Consider the following 21,642-nt stretch of genomic DNA (forward strand, 5'->3'; position numbering starts at 1 on the left):
TCACCTTCATCCACATCAACCTTGATGACACCTCCTTCCACTCCACTACCCACATACTTATCTCTTCACTTACTAGTATAGCCACCCCTTCTCTTCTTCATCCCCTTTTCACTCCTGAGTACCTCCCAGCTACACTCCCAAACTCACAGTTGCCCTTTCCTTTCATTTTAGTTTCACTCAAAGCCAGTACATCCATCTTCTCACAAACATACTGCCTATCTCTTCCCTTTTACTCTCATCTGTACCACATCCACCCACACTAAAAGACCCAAACCTTAGGGTACTGGTTGGAAAGCTCCCAGACCCTCTTATGCCTTTACTTTCTTTTTTAGGAATGTCCCCTTTTAGGGCTACAGGTAGTAGGACTCCTAATCCCATCCCTCGTCCCTTTTTTGTCGCCTTTTATGACTCAAGTGGAAATACTTGGTGGCAGTATTCTTTTGCCCCCACCACAGGGTAGGTAAGCAAAAAAAAGGAAATGAATATTCAATGAAATGGTACAGGACAGTAACAAGGGGTTGGGGGACAGCATAACGGAGGGACAGTTTTAGTATAAAAGTGTCATCATTTCTCTATGTACAGAGTTTTCCTCTATCACAGACAAAATGATGTGTGGCTCTGGTCCGTAGGGGTGCCCCATATAGACCCTAAAGTATCAACTGCATGCTACTTTGCCACAATAACATGCAGCCAATACCCCTAGATGGGGTATTGGATGCATGTTATATATATATATATATATATATATATATATATCTAAATATATATATATATATATATATATATATATATACACATATATATATATATATACACATATATATATATACATATATATATATATATATATATATATATATATATATATATATATATATATATATTCATAACATGACTGTATGGTGTTAGGAATGGCTTGGGATTTGAGGGAAAAATAGTGGCAGTAAAATTTCCATTTCGCTTGGCAATGTTGCATTAGCCACATTGCCAAATGAAATGGAAATTTTATTGTCATTGTCTTTCCATCAAATCCCAATCCAATTCTAACATCATACAGTTGTGTTATGAATATATGCATATTCCATGAATAAATAATGTACAGAATAAGAGTGAGAAAGATTGCCATGTGCAGGTCATCGCTAAATGTGTCAACTATGGGGGAGTCCCTGGGTTTCCCTGGGCCACGCCAAGAATGCAAACTAGACAATCTCAGGCATGCACAATATAAATATATGGTAAAGTAAATTCAACTTTGCCTACCTTAGAAATACTGAATGACTAATCCATGGAAAATTTCCAGTGATAATTGAAACATAAATATTAAAGCTGGCAATAACAAGGGAATACTGTATCCGCTCCTAAGGACTGTATCTCTAAATGGAGGTGAGGCTATCTGACAGGTTTTGAAGACAAGTGGCAGAAAGATTATTCTTTCTGATATCTATCTTGCATGACCACCACTTGCAGGTAAAGTGCCTGTCAAGTCTAGTGTAAGAGGAAATGTAAAAACAAAATACAATGACATTAGGATTACCTTGGTGGTTGCATGGTTGAGCATTTCCTGCCAAGTCTGGTCAAAGACACAGCCCTTTTGCATAAGTCCTTCCTCAGCAAGGAAGACCATCTCCCGTGCTGCTGCATGCTGACTCATAGCTCTCTCATATCGTACAGCTGCTGCTTGAGCTTGAGCCAATGCCTGAAACAATTTTGTCTGTTTCTAAAATATCCTACATAAATTACAGTTGTCAACTAGAAGAAATATCTATTCCATTTATAATCTCTTGGTATAATAAATAACATATGAGCATAAATGATGCTTGAATTTACCATGCAGACAGATCAATAGGGAAGAGGGAAATCTTGATGATTATATATGATAGAAACACCATTTTCATCTAATAAGAGACCATAGTACACAGTGTATAACATATTCAATCATTGGAAGATGATTGAGCAATCAAATGGTCCCAAGCTTTTCTGACTGAAAAACTATGGCTCCATAACAGAAAGAACTGTCCTGAGATTCTCTCACAGAATTTTCCTACAAGAAACTTTGGATTGTTGTCCATGTTATACATGTCACAGGTTGTGTAGATCAGATTTTTGTGGTAAGATGGATGTTTGAGAAAGCTATAGGAAAAGGTAAGGATGTTTTTTGGGCTTTTATGGATTTGGAAAAGGCTTATGACAGGGTGGACAGGAATGCACTGTGGAAGGTATTGCAGATATATGGGATAGGAGGAAAGCTGTTAAGAGTTTTACGAGAGTAATAGAGCTTGTGTTAGGATTAGAAATGGAGAGAGTGAGTGGTTTGAGGTAAAGGTGGGACTTCATCAGGGATGTGTTATGTCGCCCTGGCTGTTCAATCTATACATGGATGGGGTGATGTGAGAGGTGAATGCAAGGGTAGTGATGGTTAAAGAAAATGGAGAAAAGTGGGAGATAAGCCAGCTGTTATTTGCTGATGACACTGCGCTTTTAGCAGGATCAGAGGAGGGATTAAGGAAGTTAGTGACAGAGTTTGGGAAGGTGTGTGAAAGAAGGAAATTGAAGATAAATGTGGGTAAAAGTAAGGTGATGATATGTACAAGGGGGGAGAGTAGCAGCAGACTGGAAGTGAGTATTAAGGGAGCAAGACTGGAGGAAATCAATAGTTTTAGATACTTGGGTGCAAATGTGGAAGGAAAGGAAGGAGTAGGGGTGGAGGTAGGATGTAGACTGAGAGAAGTGAATAAATACCTTGGGGTATTAAAAATGTAATTAGAAACTGACATTTGGGAATGGATGCTAAAAGGAGATTGTATTTACCTAGTTGTATTTTACAGGAAGGGGAGCTACACTTGTGGTGTCCCGCCTTTGTATCTTGTAGTGTCTAGTTTGCTCTTAAACTCATGAAGGAGTGATTGTGCTGACAACACTGTATGGGGCAGAAACATGGAACATAAGAGAGGAAGAGAGAAAGAGTTTGAATGTGTTTGAGATGAAATGTCTGAGAAGTATGATAGGTTACTAGGCTGGATAGAGTGAGAAATGAGGAGGTGAGGAGAACAGGGGTGGAAAGGGAGTTGGGAGATAGGGTTGATGAGAGAGTATTGGGATGGTTTGGACACATGGAAAGAATGAATGAAGAAAGATTAGTAAAAGAGGTGTGGAAGGCAGAGATGGAAGGAGTGAACATGAGGGGGCGTCCTAGGATGAGATGGATAGATGGAGTTAAAGAAGCATTGGGAAGGAGAGGAATGTCTGTTGAGGAAGGATGGGAGAGGACAGAAGATAGGGGTGAATGGAGAAAGGTTGTGTATGGATGATGCTGTGATGCATGAGGGTGAGTGGGTGGGGGATGGAGGGGTGAGGGAGTATGTATGAGAAATAAAGTGACGCAGCCCGAAGGGATTTCTCCCTGTCTTCTCATTTTCTGCATGAGGGGAATTAATAAAGTGACTTTGCTGTGGATGTGTTGCGTCTTGTGACACTGCTTCTGACACAGGGCAGTGGACAAGATGCAGAAATGACCTGTCATCCAGGAGGTGCCAAGATAAGAGGGAGGGAAGGGGGTGGAGGGGAGTGGAGTATATAGGGGATGGAATGGGTGGGAATGGTTTCTATGCCTTTTTCTTTTGGCTACCTCCCATGTAAGGGGGAAAAAATCCTTTGGTGTATGTATGTATGTATCTAAAATAGTCAATCAAGTCCCAACATAGGCCTCAAAATACCCCTAAAATTGCTTAACTCACTTTGCACGCCACTCAGCCCCTCTAACAGGGCTGCTCTGAGTGAAAAATGCCTGGACCACTTTACATCCCAGTCTGCCACTTGTGAGTGGCTTAGGTAGACTGAAGCCCAGGTAGGCCAGGCAGAAAGAAGACAGGTGAGTAGGTGGATGGGGAGGAAGAGAAGGAAATTAAAACCATTATCTAATTAAATTACTCAAATTCTTACCTGTTTTGCTTTAATACGAGCATCATAATAAGGTCTTGACTGCTCTACACACTTTCCTAAACGTTTGGCTAAAGCATCAATACGCTGTGTGGAGTCTGTTAAAAGTTGCCGAAAAAGATTTCTTGCTTCCTGAAATTAAACATACGAAGGGCAATTAGGAAAGAAATAGAATATGTACAAAAATTACATGCATCATCAATCATCATCAATTGGAAGCATACATCAGGGGGCATGTCATTTTAATCACACACAGGGCCGTAGCCATGGGGGGTCTATGGGGGGGGTCTTAGCCCTCAAAATCTATTTAGCCCCTCAAAATTTATTTTTACTCAAAAGTATTATACCTACACTACACCAAAAAAATTACAAAAATAAGCTAAGTTTATGGTGAATTTGTGATACATGATGTATATTCATAAAATATAAAATTGTAGCTATCATTACATTTGAAAATTCTGGGGAGCCAGTTTCGCGACATCATGTGTTTTCTCTCCCTTTCTTTTGCAGCCAGGTCACCCAGGTGATTTTATTCAGTGCCATTGGACCAATTAATACCTGTGACTTGAAACAAAAATTTGCATACTTGGCGCAGGAACAGTTTTTTTTTAGATGCGCCAAGTGATTTTTTTGTGGTCCCACATGGTTTTGTCTTAGACATTGTGTTGACTCTGAACTTTATACCATAGCCATCTCCATTTGTCACTGGATTGCCTCTTTTTCCTAAGTGTGCTGTTTATTAATTTGGAGACAGATAGCCCTGGATTTTTAAACAATATTCTCTACACAAGCCTATCGAACAGTAAATTGCATTCACTGCTTTCTCCAGTGACTGGCCCTTTTTAGTGTTTTTCATGTACTCAGGCTTCTACTCTATATTTTTTTATTGTTTCTGCATGCAATGCTAAAATATATTGTGGTTATACTGAATTAATATAATTACATTTCTGGCCAAGAATGTTATCTTGGCTGCCATGTTTGTCTCTTCCATGATGTCATTTGTTGACGCTCACATTTTCTTTGGTTGCTTGTAAGAAAACTGGTGTTATTATTCTTTTTTTTTTAGATATTTCCTGTGTATTGGACATTGTTTTATGACTGCTTACATTGATGGATTTGTCTTTCATGTAAAAGGGCATGTGTTTTTGTGAGCAGTCACAATACTCATTGTATGTATATAACATTTATTTTTATTTTTCAAGTTAATGTTGTTGTAGGAGAGAGGCCAAACACAGAGTATGGGATCCAATATATTTGACGTTTCGCCCAGCAGGGTTTCTTCTGAAGAAGCACTGCTGGGCAAAACGTCAAATATATTGGATCCCATACTCTGCATTTGGCCTCTCTCCTACAGTGCTGTTGCAGTCGTTGCTGCTTTTACTCATTTAATGTTGTTGTGTAGTGGGACCGTACTTCCAAGATCTAATTTAGCGATGTCTAGTAAACAAAGTTCCCTCATTTATTCCTCATAGTACTCAAGGTTCTGTGTATGCCCTTGTGTGTGTGGACCACTTTAGTCATTTTGTAATATTGCCTCCCTTATGTAACAAGTCTGCTCCAGTAGTACCCCATGCTTTAGTTTCTCATGTTTTTTGTCCATACACTACTCCTTCAGTGCTCCTTAGTGACAATGGGTCGGATTTTAGGAATGAGGTTTTACCGAGTATTTGTGAGAGTTATGGGATCATGCATAAATTTGTGACTGCTTACCATCCTGCATCCAATGGTCTTGTGGAGAGGACAAATAGAAAGATTTTTAGATGTACTCAGGCACATTACTAGTAACCTTCATGAACCTTGGGAGGATTGGCCTCCCCATGTCAGTGCTTGTATTAACAGCATCATTAATATCTCTACAGGCAAGACGCCTCATTATATTATCTATGTAGTGGAAAAATGGCACCCTTATGATGTGCTTGATAGTCCCCCTTGTCTCCTCTACAATATTGAGGACAATGGCCAACTCCAAAGTCATGCTTTGCATTCTATTTATAGTTCTGTTAGAAGTCAACTTGATCTTTCCAAGGCAAGATGTTGAAAAACCAGCATCTATAAGCTAAGCCTGTTGAAATCAACATTGGGGATAATGTGTACAAAAGCATGCCTGACCACCAATCTAAGCTCAATTGTAGATTTGTAGGTCCCTTTTTGGTGATGGAATAGTTACATCCTAATAAGTTCAGAATTTTTATCCTTCATAGGGACTGAATGAAGTGTTACACGCAGATAGGCTTAACCCCTTCCATACGGTGCCGCACACGTAGGCGTCATGGACTTAGATCTCGGTGGCAGCAGCCAATGCCAGCCGTACGACGTGTCGTAATAATACTCGCATCATAAAATATAGTCACCGCTTATATCGATCGTTCTCTCTTCACCCGTGAATTTTGATAACCATAGAAAATGCGATTACAAATGAATTAGAAAGAATGTCATTATGGAGGGGCGACTACAATAAATATAATCAAGACGCCGATATGGCAGCCTCGCGAATACACTCGCTCCCCATGACGCCTACGTGTGCGGCACCGTATGGAAGGGGTTAAGGGGGTACGCGACACCTGGGGGGGTGAATTTGGTCAAGATATGGCATTTTTCAAAACTGTGTTCAAAATGTTCGTATACCACTTAGAAATAAATCCCGACAAATAATTTTCCAGCCGCGCACAATTTAAAGGTCCTGGGTGAGGTTTAAAGGGACAGATTTAAAGGCGCAACCCACACTAGAGGGAGGCGTGCCACTTAGGACCTTCAGGCGCAGCGAATAACGTTGAAATTTGATTGAATTTACACTTGCCCAGTGTATCAACGGCCAATACGATTGTGGAGGGGAAGGGAGGAAGGTGGAGGGAGAATATTTCGCCAACTTTGTGCGAAACTAAGCGTTAGTTCCCGGCTAGCTCTGAAAAGGGAAGTACGCATGTCTCATGAGCTCTCATTGCAATCTATTACTTTAGCTAGTACATATTACTCTTTAGTACAGTCATCATGGGTAGCAAAAAGAACAAAAGAACATCACAATGACAAAAAACAGCAGTTGAAGATGGCAAGCAGTCAAAGACAACTAAAGATCTCACCACCTCTTACTCCACCACCGCCCTCACCTGCACCTCTGTGACGGTGACAGAGGTAAAGGACAACATTAGACTAAACAATTCAAAGAGGAAGATTAAATCCAAAGAAGAAAGCAAGAGGAAAAAGATCAAGGCTATACAGGAAGAAGAAAGAAGAAGGGACATCATATGATTCTGGAGGGGGTGCCCTACCAACATAGATTGGCAAGGGGAATCTGATGAGGAAAGAGAAGGCGCCCACTACTGGAAAATAAACCTCTTTCCAATTATTTAGATACCCTGAAGACCCCCAGCAGAGAGGTTTCATATGAAGAAACTGCCAAAGGTGCAAAAAAGCAAATTATATGATGTTGTCGTCTGTGCGTCGTCACTACTGTGACATACTTATACTTTAGTTTTTCAGTATTTAAAGTACTTATAATTAAAATATGTTGATAATTTTTACTGTACTTACTTATTATATAATAAGAATTAAGCCATGAAAAAATCAGTCAAATTGGTGAAACTATAAGCAAGTTACAGATATATTCATATTTCAAGTTGCCATATCTCCGTTCGATATTTTTCTACTTTTTTTTAATCATAAAAAATCTAATATACATTAGATTTAGATGAAACTTACAGGGAATATTACTTTTAGTAACTGCTAGGGCCGATCGTTCGAATATTTTGAATAGGATGAAAGAGTTCGGAGTAATAATGGAAACGAGCAAAAAATTGTATTTTTCACGATTTTTGCCAGACATTAAAATTGAAATGCCTGTATGCAAAAGTATAAAGGAAATTGTTCAATTACTCAATGACCGGCCCTAGGTGTGCCTACTGACTAATCATAGCCAAAATATAAAACAAATTGGTCCACGTATTATGGTGCTGTGCACTTTTAAATGTCGCTACTGGTATACGTACATGTGTACATGTGTACATACATCATTCTGCTTCACCTAAAATGTAGGCAATATGGATACCTATTTACCTGAGAAGTTTCAGCTCTTTACTCTAAATATTTTAGAAAATTACCTCCAGGTGTCGCGTACCCCCTTAAGGTTACGAAAGTGCCTATCCCTGCATTTACCCAGCCTCCCCCAATGCCCCCGGTGGATATCTTGTACTCTTCACTCAATCTTATGGTTCCTTTTTCCATTTCTCCTTTTTTTCAGAAACACATCTGGTTTATCCAATCCTTTTGAAAGTCTCTTCCTTTCAGTTCTAGTACATATTTTTTCCACTTCCAAGCTGAATATATCTTTCATGCTTATGAGTTTGTAGTCCACTGACACTGCAAGCTATCCATAACAATAGCAACAATGAGAACAACATCCTGAGTATTCATGGATTTCAAACACACTTTACCTCAGTTTTAGTTCAAATAATGAAAAGAAATTAGCTATCATAAGATTATCTTAGCAATGTATCACACTTGGTAAACTGGCACTAACTTTTATATCTTTATTACAGATAGTAAGATTTTATCCTGACCATATTAAAATCTCTTACCTATCCTCCAAGATTTTATCCTGTCTACATCCTCTGGCCTTTTCTCCATATTAAAGTTCAAAAAAATGATGGGGTATCAGACATACCTACATCAAAATGAAGAACATAAAATTTGGCAATGTGATAATCCTAATGATAACAAATGAACTTACATCCAAATCCACCTCCAATTTGTTTATGGCATCTGTTGATGAATTTAGCTGCTCCAGCTCCACCTGCAATACAACAATATTAATGATAATGTTAATCATAAATTTTTAAAGATACAACTGGCAATGACTGTAAGATTTAAACAAACAAGGTCAATAGTGCTAAATCTGCATTATTTCAATATATTGAGTTGGTTATTAACCTAAAACACATAATACTAGAAGACCATTATTTGATAAGTGTGAAAAATATTGAGTAAGCAATCAAAACATATTGCAAATGTAATGAACATGGATTTTCCTAGAATAATAATACATACCAAAGGCTTTCTCCCCCTTATAATGGAGGTAGCCAAAAAACAAAGGCATAAAATCCCCTCCCACCCATTCCATCCCTAACATACTCCACTCCCATTCACCCTCTTCCCTCCCTCTTATCTTGGCTACTCCTGGATGACAGGTCATCCCTGCATCTCACCCACTGCCCTGGGTCAGAAGCAGTGTCGCAAGACACAGCACAAACACAACAAGGCTACTTCATTTAATTGGTGACCCTGCCCCCTCCGTCTCCTCATACAGAAAAAGAGAAGATAAGGAGAAATCCCTTCGGGCTGCATCAAATTATTTTTCACGTATATTCCCTCACCCTCCATCCCCTACCCACTCCACCTCATGCATCACAGCATCATCCATACACAACAATTCTCCATTCACCCCTATCTTCTGTCTTCTCCCATCCTTCCTCATCAGACATTCCCCTCTTTCCCAATGCCCCTTTTATCCCCATCCATCTCATCCTTGGTCAACCCCTCATGTTTATTCCTTCTACCTGTCTTCCACACCTATTTTACTAATCTTTATTAACTCATTCTTTCCATGTGTTCAAACCATTCCAGTACTTTTTCATCAACCCTACCTCCCAACTCCTTTTCCACCCCTGTTCTCTTCCTCACCTCCTGATTTCTCACTCTACCCAGCCTAGTAACCCCTATCATACTTCTCAGGCACCTCATCTCAAACACATTCAAACTCCTCTCTTCCTCCCTTATGTTCCATGTTTCTGACCCATACAGTGTTGTTAGCACAATCACTCCTTCATACAATATCTCCTTAGCATCCATTCCCAAATATCTATTTCTCATTACACTTTTTAATCCAATAAGGTATTTACTCTCTTCTCTCAATCTACCTCCACTCCTCCCTTTCCCGCCATAATCACACCCAAATATCTAAAGCTATCCACTTCCTCCAGTCTTTCTCCCTTAATACTCATTTCCAGTCTGCTACCACTTTTTCCCCTTGTACATTTCATTACCTTACTTTTACCCACATTTATCTTTAACTTCCTTCTTTTGCACACCTTCCCAAACTCTGTCACTAACTTCCTCAATCACTCCCCTGATCCTGCTACAAGCACAGTGTATTCAGCAAACAACAACTGGCTCATCTCCCATTTTTCTCCATTTTCTTTAATTATCTCCAATCCCCCAACCTATTACCCTTGCATTTACATCTCACACCACCCCATCCATGTATAAACTGAACAGCCAATGTGACATAATACATTCCTGGTGAAGTCTCACCTTTACCTCAAACCACTCGCTCTCTCCATTTCTTATTCTAACAAAGCTCTACTACTTTCATAAAAACTCTTGACTGCTCTTAACAGCTTTCCTTATATCCCATATACAATAACTCCCACAATGCCTTCCTGTCTACCCTGTCATAAGCCTTTTCTAAATCCATAAAGGCCCAAAAAACATCCTTACCTTTTCCTAAAGCTTTCTCACATATTTGTCTTACCACAAAAATCTGATCTACGCAAGCTCTATCTGTCCTAAACCCACAATGTTCTTCAACAATTACTCCCTCTATTCCTCTCCTAATCCTCTCAATCAAAAACATCCCATAAGCCTTCCCAACTGCACTTAACAAACTGATCCCTCTGAAACTACTACTCACACTTGTCCCCCTTTCCTCTGGCACTCTACCCTCTCTTAAACAAACATTAAATAACCTTGCCAGCCAGTCCACCATCACTGTACCTCCTTTTTAGACATTCTGCATAACACCCATCCAACCAAGGTGCCTTACTTGCTCTCTTCATCTTAACAACTGCCTTCACCTCATCTGTCCTTAGTTCTCCTCCATTTTCCTCATTCATCATGGTCATTTTCTTAGTGCGGCCCACTGCAACTACCTTTCCCTCCCTAACATTTAGCAACTCCCTAAAACACTCTGCCCATCTTCCTCTTACTGCCTTCTCTTCCATTATCATCTCTCCATCTGCACCTTTAACCTTTTCTTCTCTACTTGATTCACCTCCTCTTCCTCTCTTGATTTCTTTCCAAAACATCTTTTTATTACTTTCAAAATTTTCCGTCATACTCTTAATCCATTTCACATCTACTCTCCTTTTTGCCTCCTTTATCTTATACTTTATTTCTCTTTTTTTTCTTTATATCTCCCATATGATTCTCCCATCCTACTTTGTACCCAATCTGTTAATGCCTGCTTCTTCTCTTCTACAACCTTCTTTGCTTCATCATCCCACCACTCACTGCCCTTCCTCCTATGGAAATTTTACAATAACAGAAATAGACTAAAAAAAACATCCCTATTTGAAAGAAGCTATTATGTTGAACTAGAAATTCTGAAAAATGAATGGAAACCAAGACAAAATAGTGAAAGTGCAACCAAGATATCAGTAAGAAGATAACAAGATCCACTTGAGAAGGTTCACATCCTTGAGGTAGGACAGTAACTGAATCCTAACAATAAGAAAAGTAAGTAGAGCCAGGAGTGTCCTTGGAACCATCTGACACACATTTCAATCCCTCTATCATACAACATTCTTTTCCCTATACAAATCATTGGTCCTGTTACTAGTCAGTGGCCTCTCAGAGAAATCTTACAGCAAATGGATTTCAATTCTGGAGTATTGATGCTACAGAGCAAATATGATACAGATGTACTGGCTGATTCACAACCTGGAGGAAATCAGTCAAGCACTGTGCAGTGAATGTATAGGAATGCTGATAGTCAGCACTAAGCAACACCAACCAGGAACATAACTTGATAGTCTAGATACAACATTAGCCAAATCATAAGAATAACTTCTTCTCAAATACAGAAATAAACACTAGAGCCATCTAAACCAAGATACCATTGGCACAATAATACTAACATATTCATGACCTGAATAACCAAAGACAGGAACCAATACCTTTACCACTACTGATCTTCATATTGATCCAGAACCAGGTCCACCCCAACAAGTGCTACTGCACCTATGGAAGACTTCAATACCCCAAAGGGTACCTAATGACCTTACAAAAGGTAAATTACTGAAGGTGAATTTCTCATAATACCCTCAAATTTAATAATAGAAGTGTGACTCACATCTGTGCGAGCGAGTAGTTTCATAAACAAATAGAGGTCGGAATCACTTGAATCACCTAAACACAAAAAATAGACAAGCAATTTTACCTCAAACCAAGGCACAGGCCTGTTTTATAGTTACCACTCTTAGAAATCTGATCAGTTATAATGATAATTCCTATTTTGTTATACTTACTTAATATGTAATATTTGGATTTTGATTAGTTAGGAGGAAGACTTCTATTACTCATTAAATGCACAATTTTAAATTTATTTTACAAACTTCCCCCTCATCACTGTGATATGACAAAATAATTTCAACACACAACTGTATACTGAAGAAACAATCTTTACTTAGGTAAGGTTTGTCCATCCTATTGCAAACTAAAAATTTATATGAAAAAATACATTGACTTAAAAAGCTGCCAGTCTTGTACTTCAATCAATTGGGATTAACTGTTGAGATTAAATAAGGTCTCCTGACATGGTGAGTACTAACTACTATGATTAGATTAACTTTATATTTTGTAAGGTAAACCATACCCAATAAGAGTATAGTCACCTGTATACGAGGGTCAGGAGCCTCATCTTCAAGGGCTGGAGCTGGGTTATCACTTAGGTCCACCTCCTCCATATTCAACCACTTGGCAAGGAGGACGTGGCCTTCAATTTTCACCACTTTCGAGTTCGCTTCATTCTAATCAATTGCTACTGCCAAGTTCTACTGCCATCAGAAATTCGTCTGCAGTTGCACTCCACAATAAAAGAATAAATCATACAATCGTTGAAAGCTAATACACTAATATTTGTTCAATGCGATATTTTTTTGTTTAAATTTAAAGGATTGGAATGCTTATCTTTACTTCTATATGTGCGTATTGTTTTTCTTATTTGTATTCATAGAAAATGTATTTTGGAATAGCATTTATAGAAAACGATAAGTTAGGATAAACATTATAAATTTAAAATTTATTAATGCCACATGTGTATATTTAGTGTTCACTGTTTGTGTGGTTTCATTTTCTTATATAATTTTTCGACGATATGTATCCACAAGAAACAACAACCTTACTGAGAAAAAATGGCATTTCGCCTGTCATGCTACAGTTGCACTGTTGGCAGCACTATTTGTACGAGCTTCTTAAACTTATGTCAGCTTTATTTAATATTTCTTGAATGGAATGGTTGATACAAATCCCTCTACATCAATTTTTATATTTACATTAGCTTAATGAAAATATTATCGGAAAAAATAGAATTACACAAAATCACAAAATATCAAGTCAAATAAGATTTTCGGAAATACATACTACGGACTGGTAGTTATCAAATAGTTTTAGTCGACTCTTATTAAAGATACACACCAGAGACATATTTCAGATGAGAGGAAGGGTGGGAGGGGTGTGGAGTGTATTTAGGGATGAAATGGGTGGGAGTGTTTTTATGCCTTTCCCTTTTTGGCTACCTCCCTTGGAAGGGGGAAAAAGCCTTGGTATATGTATGTATGTATGTATTTTATTCATTACAATTTGCCTATAAAGAAAATTATAAACTAAACATAACAACGAACCATTTCGGCTACAAGCATACAATCCGAACACAACATATTATTACAAAGTAGACATGAATACTAAAGTTATTTAAGCCAAACAAAATGCATAGATTCAGACGCAGTTACACGTCATTCTCCGTAGCTCACTGAAATCACATTATTTCTCAACTCGATGTGGCATATTGAAGCTACAGCATTTTGTGACACTCTTTCCGGCTTATAAGGATGATATATTTCCCATTGTGTTTCACTACTCTGCGTTTCCTATTGGTTTATGGGAGAGATGTTGAACGCCTACATTGCTCCAATATAATAGATAACTGGTCTATAGACATAGCCATGGATGCTAAGAGGAGATTGTATGAAGGAGTGATTGTGCCGACAGCATTGTATGGGGCAGAAGCATGGAACATAAAAGAGAAAGAGTTTGAATGTGTTTGAGATGAGGTGCCTGAGAAATATGATAGAGGTTACTTGGTTGGATAGAGTGAGAAACGAGGAGGTGAGGAAGAGAACGAGGGTGGAAAGGGAGTTGGGAGATAAGGGTTGATGAAAGAGTAATGGGATGGTTTGGAATTATGGAAAGAATGAGGTGTGGAAGCCAGAAGTGGACAGAGTGAATGTGAGGGGGTGACCAAGGATGAGATGGATGGATGGGGTAAAAGGGGCATTGGGAAAGAGGGGAATGTCTGTGGAGGAAGGACAGGAGAAGACAGAAGATAGGGGTCAGTGGAGGATGGTTGTGTATGGATGATGCTGTGGTGCATGAAAGGGGGTTGGGGGGTGAGGGAGTATGTGTGAATGATATTTTGACACAGCCCAAAAGGGTTTCTCCCCCATCTTCTCTTTGTCTGCATGATAGGACGGAGAGGGTGGTCGCCGATTAAATGAAGCAGCCTTGTTGTGTATGTGTTGTGTCTTGCGACAGTGCTTCTGACCCAGGGCAGTGGGCGAGATGCAGGAATAACCCGTCATCCAGGAGGAGCCAAGATGAGAGGGGGGGAGTGGAATGTGTGGGGATAGAAACATAAGAATGAAGGGGACTGTAAGAGATCATAAGGCCTATACCAGGCAGTTCCATGTCTATTACTATCTATTATCCCCATCCATAAAGTTGTCTAACCGTTTCTTAAAACAACTGATAGTTTCAGCGCTCACTACATGGTTAATAAGTCTATTCCATTCGTTGACCACCCTATTAGTAAACCAATAATTTCCTATTTCCTTCTTAAGTCTAAGTTTGTCCAATTTATATCCATTACTATGAGTCCTGCCCTGTTTTCTTAATGTGATGACCTTGTTTGTGTCAACCTTGTTAAACCCTTTGATCCACTTGAACACATCTATTAGACCATCCCGCACTCTGCGTCTTTCAAAAGAGTGTAAGTTAAGGTGCCTAAGCCTCGCTTCGTAAGGTATTTCTGAGCCCAAGTATAATTTTGGTCATTCTCCTCTGTACTGATTCTAGTGAATTTATATCCATTCTATAAGACGGAGACCAAAACTATACCGCATAGTCAAGGATGGGTCTAATTAACGCTAGATATATTTTGATAATTACCTCTGCACTTCTATTCGTAACCGTACTAGCAATGAAACCTAATGCTTTGTTATCTTTATTCTTGGTGCTATTGCACTGTTTCCTGGATTTAAGGTCAGGACTCACTAGAACTCCCAAGTCTCTCTCACACTCAGTTTTCTCTAAAAACGTGTTATCTAAGCTATATATATTTTCGGGGTTGTGTGGCCCTATGTTTAACATGCTGCACTTTGAGATATTGAAGTTCATTTGCCATTTCACCGACCATGTGAACAATTTGTTAAGATCATCCTGCAGAATCTTGGCATCATCATCCTGACATAATCAGGCGTCCAAATTTAGTGTCATCCGCAAACTTACTAACATTACTATTAATCCAATTCCAAGTCATTTTTGTACAAAATGAACCATAAGGTACCCAAAACCGAGCCCTGGGGAACTCCACTAAAAACACTCCCCCATTTGGATTTTACACCATTTATGGTGACCCGCTGTTTTCTGTCACTGATCCATGCTCTAACCCATTCTAACACTTTTCCTCCTATGCCATGGGCTTTCGTTTTATTTAGTAGTCTATAGTGGGGCATCTTGTTCGCTCTGCTAAAGTCAAGGTAAATAACATCGTAACTATCATTATTCTCTGACGCATTATATACGTTAGTGTAAAAATATAGAAGATTATTCTCACATGACTTACCCTTGGAGAAACCATGTGAGTCACGATTCAAATTATGTCTCTCGATGTGATCTCTGAGTCTTTTAACTATTATTGATTCACGCATTTTATCTATGACTGATGTCAAACTGATTGGCCTGTAGTTGCATATGGACGATTTATCTCCCTTTTTGAAAACAGGGACGTTTCCCTACCCTCAAGCAATAGGCACAAAACCAGTGTCTAATGACTTATTAAATATTTCTGTTAACAGGTCGCAGATTTCAAAATTACACTCTTCAAGCTTGGCTACTTCTACCTTATTAATGCTGATATCTGATAGTCTACTTTCTTCATCCCCACTGTAAATAGGATAGCAGTCAGGTACCTTATCTAACCACTCCTTAGTAAACACAGAGAGAAAATATTTGTGGGAATAAATTTTATGCCTTTGTTTTTTTTGGTTACCTCCCTTGTAAGGGGGAAATGGCCGTTGGTGCCAGGAAATACCATACTTTGTAGTCGGACTCTCATTTGTTGCCAGCATCCCTTATTTTACTCCATACCGATAACCTTTTTTTAACATTATTTAATCCTGCTTTAATGTCAGTAGTCATCCCCAAGTTCATGAGGGGGGGGGGAGACTTGTATGGAACTGTGCGCTTTTTAGTTACAACCACGCTTTATTATTATCATTGTAGCTAATGTTACTATTATTATCATCATCATTTTGAGATTTCCGGGGTTGTCACCCGCCTGAACTTCCACCCTGCAGCGGTCTAGAACAGTTCACACGTGTCCACGTGATGTAGCTTTTAGGAATGGCAGTGCCCAGAGGAGATCAGGAAGGGGGGGGGGGGGCACGCCTCAGCTTCAGGCGGCGCCAGGGAGAGGGTAAGCCCCCAAGAAGCTGAGGGTTGGCTCAGAATGAAACACTTCTACCATGCCGCAGTGAGCGGCAGAATGAGACCAGTGGTCGGCAACTTGCGGCTCGTTCAGGCCACATGTGGTTCCAGAAGCTTCCTACAAAATAATTATTCCATCGAAACGAAGATGTCACATACTGTAAAATTGTAAAACATTCCAGGTAAAGTTATATGCATATTTTCATTAAATTTTTATGAATTCAAGAAATGCCTTTCTTAATCTGAACTTAACTGAGGGAGTAGAGTTGCTTATCGTAATAAAAGGGTTATTTATTTATTTACTTATTTATTATCTATTTATTTATTTATTTATTGTACCCCATGGATAAAAAGTCGATTGTCGCAACCACAGACAACGGGAATTGTTATTGTGTTACAAGTCGTATGTCGCAACATATTTCAGTTTATTAAGAAAATAATGCTGCCAGGCGTACAATGATGTATGACCAAGTTACATAGAGTAAATGAAAGACATAAGTTCTTGAATCTTTGGATATATATATATATATATGCATATATATATATATATATATGTATATATATGTGTGTGTGTGTGTGTGTGTGTGTGTGTGTGTGTGTGTGTGTGTTGGTGTGTACACACTGTCACTACGGCGGTCCGGGTTCGAATCCCGCCCTGAGCTGAAATAATTTCAGTATCGCTGCGCTGCGGGTTGTTACTCCAACTCTCTGGGCGGGGAGTTGTGTGGTGTGCATGTAAGGTCACAGTATTACCCATAGATCGTTCATACGAGCTCAGAGCTCTCACCCGGGAGGTTAATAATTGACGATCACGAGTCCAACATGTGATCCAAGACCATGGTGAATCACACACACACACACACACATATATATATATATATATATATACAAGCCGCGGGCTTCGCCCTCACCGGCTTCGCCGGTGGCTTGGCTGCGCAAACAGCGGCCTACGGCCGCAGCTTTCCGCGCTCTAATCCCTCGTTTTCCCCTTCGGCCTCGGGGCGGAACCCCAACACGGGATCCCCAGCACGTAGAAGAATGCGAAAAAGAACGCGAAGAAGATCGCGAAGAAGAACGCGAAGAACACGAAGTAAAATGCGAAGAACGCGAAGAAAAACGCGAAGAAGAAAGCGAGGAAGAAGAAGAACGCGAAGAAGAAGAACGCGAAGAAGAAGAAGGAGAAGAAGAAGAATACCACCTGACCCCAACTTACCCAAGCGCTTTTTCAAGAATATTTTTAGGACAAAGTGTCACCGTAATACCACCTGTCCCCGACTTCCACAGCATTTTTTAGAAGAATATTTTTATTTAGACTTAGATATATATATATATATATACATATATACACATATATGTATATACATATACCAAAGGCTTTTTCCCCCTTACAAGGGAAGTAGCTAAAGAACAAAGGTATAAAATCCACTCCCACCCATTCCGTCCCCATATACTTCATTCCCATTCACCCTCCTTGCATCTCGCCCACTGCCCTGAGTTAGAAGCAATGTAGCAAGACACAGCACAACCACAGCAAGGCTGCTTAATTTAATCGGCGACCCCCCTCTCCGTCCCCACAGCATCATCTATACACAACCATCCTCCATTCACTCCTATCTTTTGTCTTCTCCTATCCTTCCTCAACACATTCCCCTTTCCCAATAACCCTTTTACCCCATTAATCCATCTCGTTCTTGGTCATCCCCTCGTGTTCACTCCTTCCACCTCTGCCTTCCACACCTCTTTTACTAATCTTTCTTCACTCGTTCTTTCCATATGTCCAAACCATCCCAATACTCTTTCATCAACCCTATCTCCCAACTCCCTATTTTTTTTTTTTTTCTGAATAACATTTTTCAGAATATGGGGAAATTCAACTACCACAGTAACAGGGTCAATAGGAGAGAAAACAGGTGAGTTTTGAATCATACTGTTCCTATTTGTTTCCCAAGTCCCCACTATTGCTGAAGTGCTGGTCCGGACTATCAGTCACTACATTAAGCTCAAAATGTGTATACTTAGGTCTTATGCTATCACTCAGTTCATGCATTATATAGGATGTAGGCAAATAATAACAAAACAATGGCTGCTAAAAGAGAAAAATAGAAAATTTAAAAGTGACTGGACAGACTCATATGCATTCATACAGAACTCTAAAGGATTTCCATGCTGCCCGATTTGTAATGAAGTACTATCTAATAATAATAATGATGATAATAATAAAATAATAATAATATACAATAATAATAATAGTAATAATAATAATGATTAATAATAAAAAATCCTGAAAGGCATTTTCAGAAAAAAAAGCATATTTCATTTGCTGAGAAATATATAAATGGGGATACAAAAAAAAAAAAAAAAAAGCTGTGGAGGAACTGAAGTTTAATGTACTGAGACAAAACATGTTACAAAGTGGTTGAAATCGTCCAATAGCACAACTGCTGCCAGTTTTGTAATCATCCATACATACACACATATCCCAAGGCTTTTTCCCCCTTACAAGGGAGGTAGCCAAAAAGAAAAAGGCATAAAATCATTCCCACCCATTCCATCCCTAAATACACTCCACTCCCCTCCACCCTCCCTCCTATCTTAGCACCTCCTGGATGACGAGTCATCCCTGCACCTTGTCCACTGCCCTGGGTCAGAGGCAGTGTCGCAAGGCACAGCACATCCACAGCAAGGCCGCCTCATTAAATAGGCGACCCCCCCCTCTCCGTCCCCCCATGCATAAAAGGAGAAGACAGGGAGAAATCCCTTTAGGCTGCTTCAAATTTTGCTCACACATACTACCTTAACCCCCATCTCCCCGCCCATTCCACCTCATGTATCACATCATCATCCATATACAACCATCCTCCATTCACCCGTCTTCTGTCCTCTCCCGTCCTTCCTCAACAGACATTCCCCTCTTCCCCAAAGCCCCCTTCACCCCATCCATCCACCTCATCCTAGGACGTCCCTTCATGTTCACTCCCTCCATATCTCTTTTACTTGTCTTTCTTCACTCATTCTTTCCATGTGTCCAAACCATCCTAATAGGGTACTCTTTCATCAACCTTATCTCCCAACTCCCTTTCCACCCCTGTTCTCCTCATTTCTCACTCTATCTAGCCTAGGAACCCCCATCATACTTCTGACACCTCATCTCAAACACATTCAAGCTCCTTCTCTATTCCTCTCTTATGTTCCACGTTTCTGCCCCATACAGTACTGTTGGCACAATCACTCCTTCATACAGTCTCCTCTGCTAAGATCAATAAAAGTGGCATTTACATATTTGGACGAAGAAATGATTGAAAAAATATTGGTCACACTGATAAGGCCTAGACTAGAATATGCGGCGACATTGTGGTCACCCAGTACCAAAAAGAATATAAGGAAAATAGAAAGAATCCAGAGCAGCAACAAAAATGGCACCTCCACTCACAAACTTGTCATATGAGGAGAGATTGGCTAAACTAGATTTACCAACTCTGGAGCAAAGAAGAGAGAGAGGTGACTTACTGACCATCTACAGAATCATAAAAGGCACAGAAATACTTGATAGAGAGGACTTGTTAACCTGGGACAGGAGAAGCACAAGAGGACATGGAAAGAAAATAAAAAAAACATAGCTACAGAAGAGATCTGAAGAAAAACAGTTTTCCACATAGAGTTTTGGACACTTGGAACAAACTGGACAAGGAAATAGTGTGCGCAAAAACCATTTATGAGTTTAAAAGCAAACTACGGTAGACACTGCGAGATACAAAGGTGGGACACCACAAGCATAGCTCCCCTTCCCGCAAAATACAACTAGGTAAATAGGTAAATACATTCAAACTCCTTCTCTCTTCCTCTCTTATGTTCCATGTTTCTGCCCCATACAGTGCTGTTGGCACAATCACTCCTTCATAAAGTCTCCTCTTGGCATCCATTCCCAAATGTCTATTACTCATTACACTTTTTTACCCACCAAGGCATTTACTCACTTCTCTTACTCTACATTCTCCATAAAATGATAAAAAGAGGAAAGCCATTCACAGACGGAGAATATATTAAGGACTGTTTTATTAAGGTGTCAGAACATATCCTCAACGACTTCAGAAATAGGAATGAAATAGTGAAGAAAACACAAAATGTGTCATTGTCTACAAAAACTGAAAGACAGAACAATGAAATGAAAACGACATAACCAATAAGCAAACAGATGTTAATTATTCCCCAGGTTTTTCTATTGCTTGTGGCAAGTCATATGATCAGGGCCGGTGCTAGGAAACACGGTGGCCAAATGTGTGGCTGAAATGCCTTGCTCTTAGGGAAGCAGGTGCTATTTTGAAACATTTGACATGAGGACAGCCATGGATGTATGTGGGACTAGTTTGTTTTCAATTGGTTCGTTGGGTGTTATTACCACTGTTTCGGAAGTGGATAATAATGTCTTTTTGATGATGGAGTGAAGGTATTGAAAAGGGGGATGCCACCTTACAACCTACCTTGTCAGCTTGTTTGTTGCCAGGATGCTGGCACGAGATGGCACCAAGTGGATGGATGTAGATTTGAAGTATGTGGAGAGTTGGATGATCCAAAATGGATTTTGTGGACCAGTGGGCAACAAATTAAGGGAGGACATTGGTTGTATGGAACTTTGTGAATCAGATATGATTATATAGGATGCAGGGGGAGGGGTGGGAAGTTCTGGATATACTAGGTATATTGTATATGTATGAATACTTAAGAGGGCATACTATACATGTAATAGCCACTGTTGATTCATCAAAAAATAGAAAAAATTATATAATGTACATGCTAATTCTGGCCACGACAAGAGTTAACTTTAACAATCTTCAACATTACATAAGAATATATGGAATATCTGCCAAGTTAGTCTGATACAGGTAGAGTGATGACTCAGTACTATAGTAAGAACTTAAAAACAATTCAGCACATTCAGTACACAATGCATTTGGA

General features: G+C 39.5%; 1 protein-coding gene across 5 annotated transcripts in view; it reads right to left on the bottom strand.

Moving 5' to 3' along the window:
* Positions 1-12,803, bottom strand: part of LOC143035289 (uncharacterized) — a 63,835-nt gene extending 51,032 nt beyond the window's left edge. For all 5 annotated transcript variants that reach the window (XR_012967309.1, XR_012967310.1, XM_076202165.1 and 2 more), the window contains exons 1-4: positions 12,600-12,803; positions 8,660-8,722; positions 3,940-4,068; positions 1,535-1,696 (exon numbers count right to left, since the gene is read on the bottom strand). Coding sequence is in view for 3 of the 5 variants with exons in the window: in XM_076202165.1 (XP_076058280.1) it covers positions 1,535-1,696; positions 3,940-4,068; positions 8,660-8,722; positions 12,600-12,671 (426 nt within the window). In the remaining 2 variants the exon portion in view is untranslated. The remainder of the gene's footprint in view (positions 1-1,534; positions 1,697-3,939; positions 4,069-8,659; positions 8,723-12,599) is intronic.
* Positions 12,804-21,642: the final 8,839 nt, after the last annotated feature.

The sequence above is a fragment of the Oratosquilla oratoria genome, chromosome 18 (genome assembly GCF_046742065.1).
Source record: "Oratosquilla oratoria isolate Oo_2021 chromosome 18, ASM4674206v1, whole genome shotgun sequence".
NCBI classification, from domain to species: Eukaryota; Metazoa; Arthropoda; class Malacostraca; order Stomatopoda; family Squillidae; genus Oratosquilla; species Oratosquilla oratoria.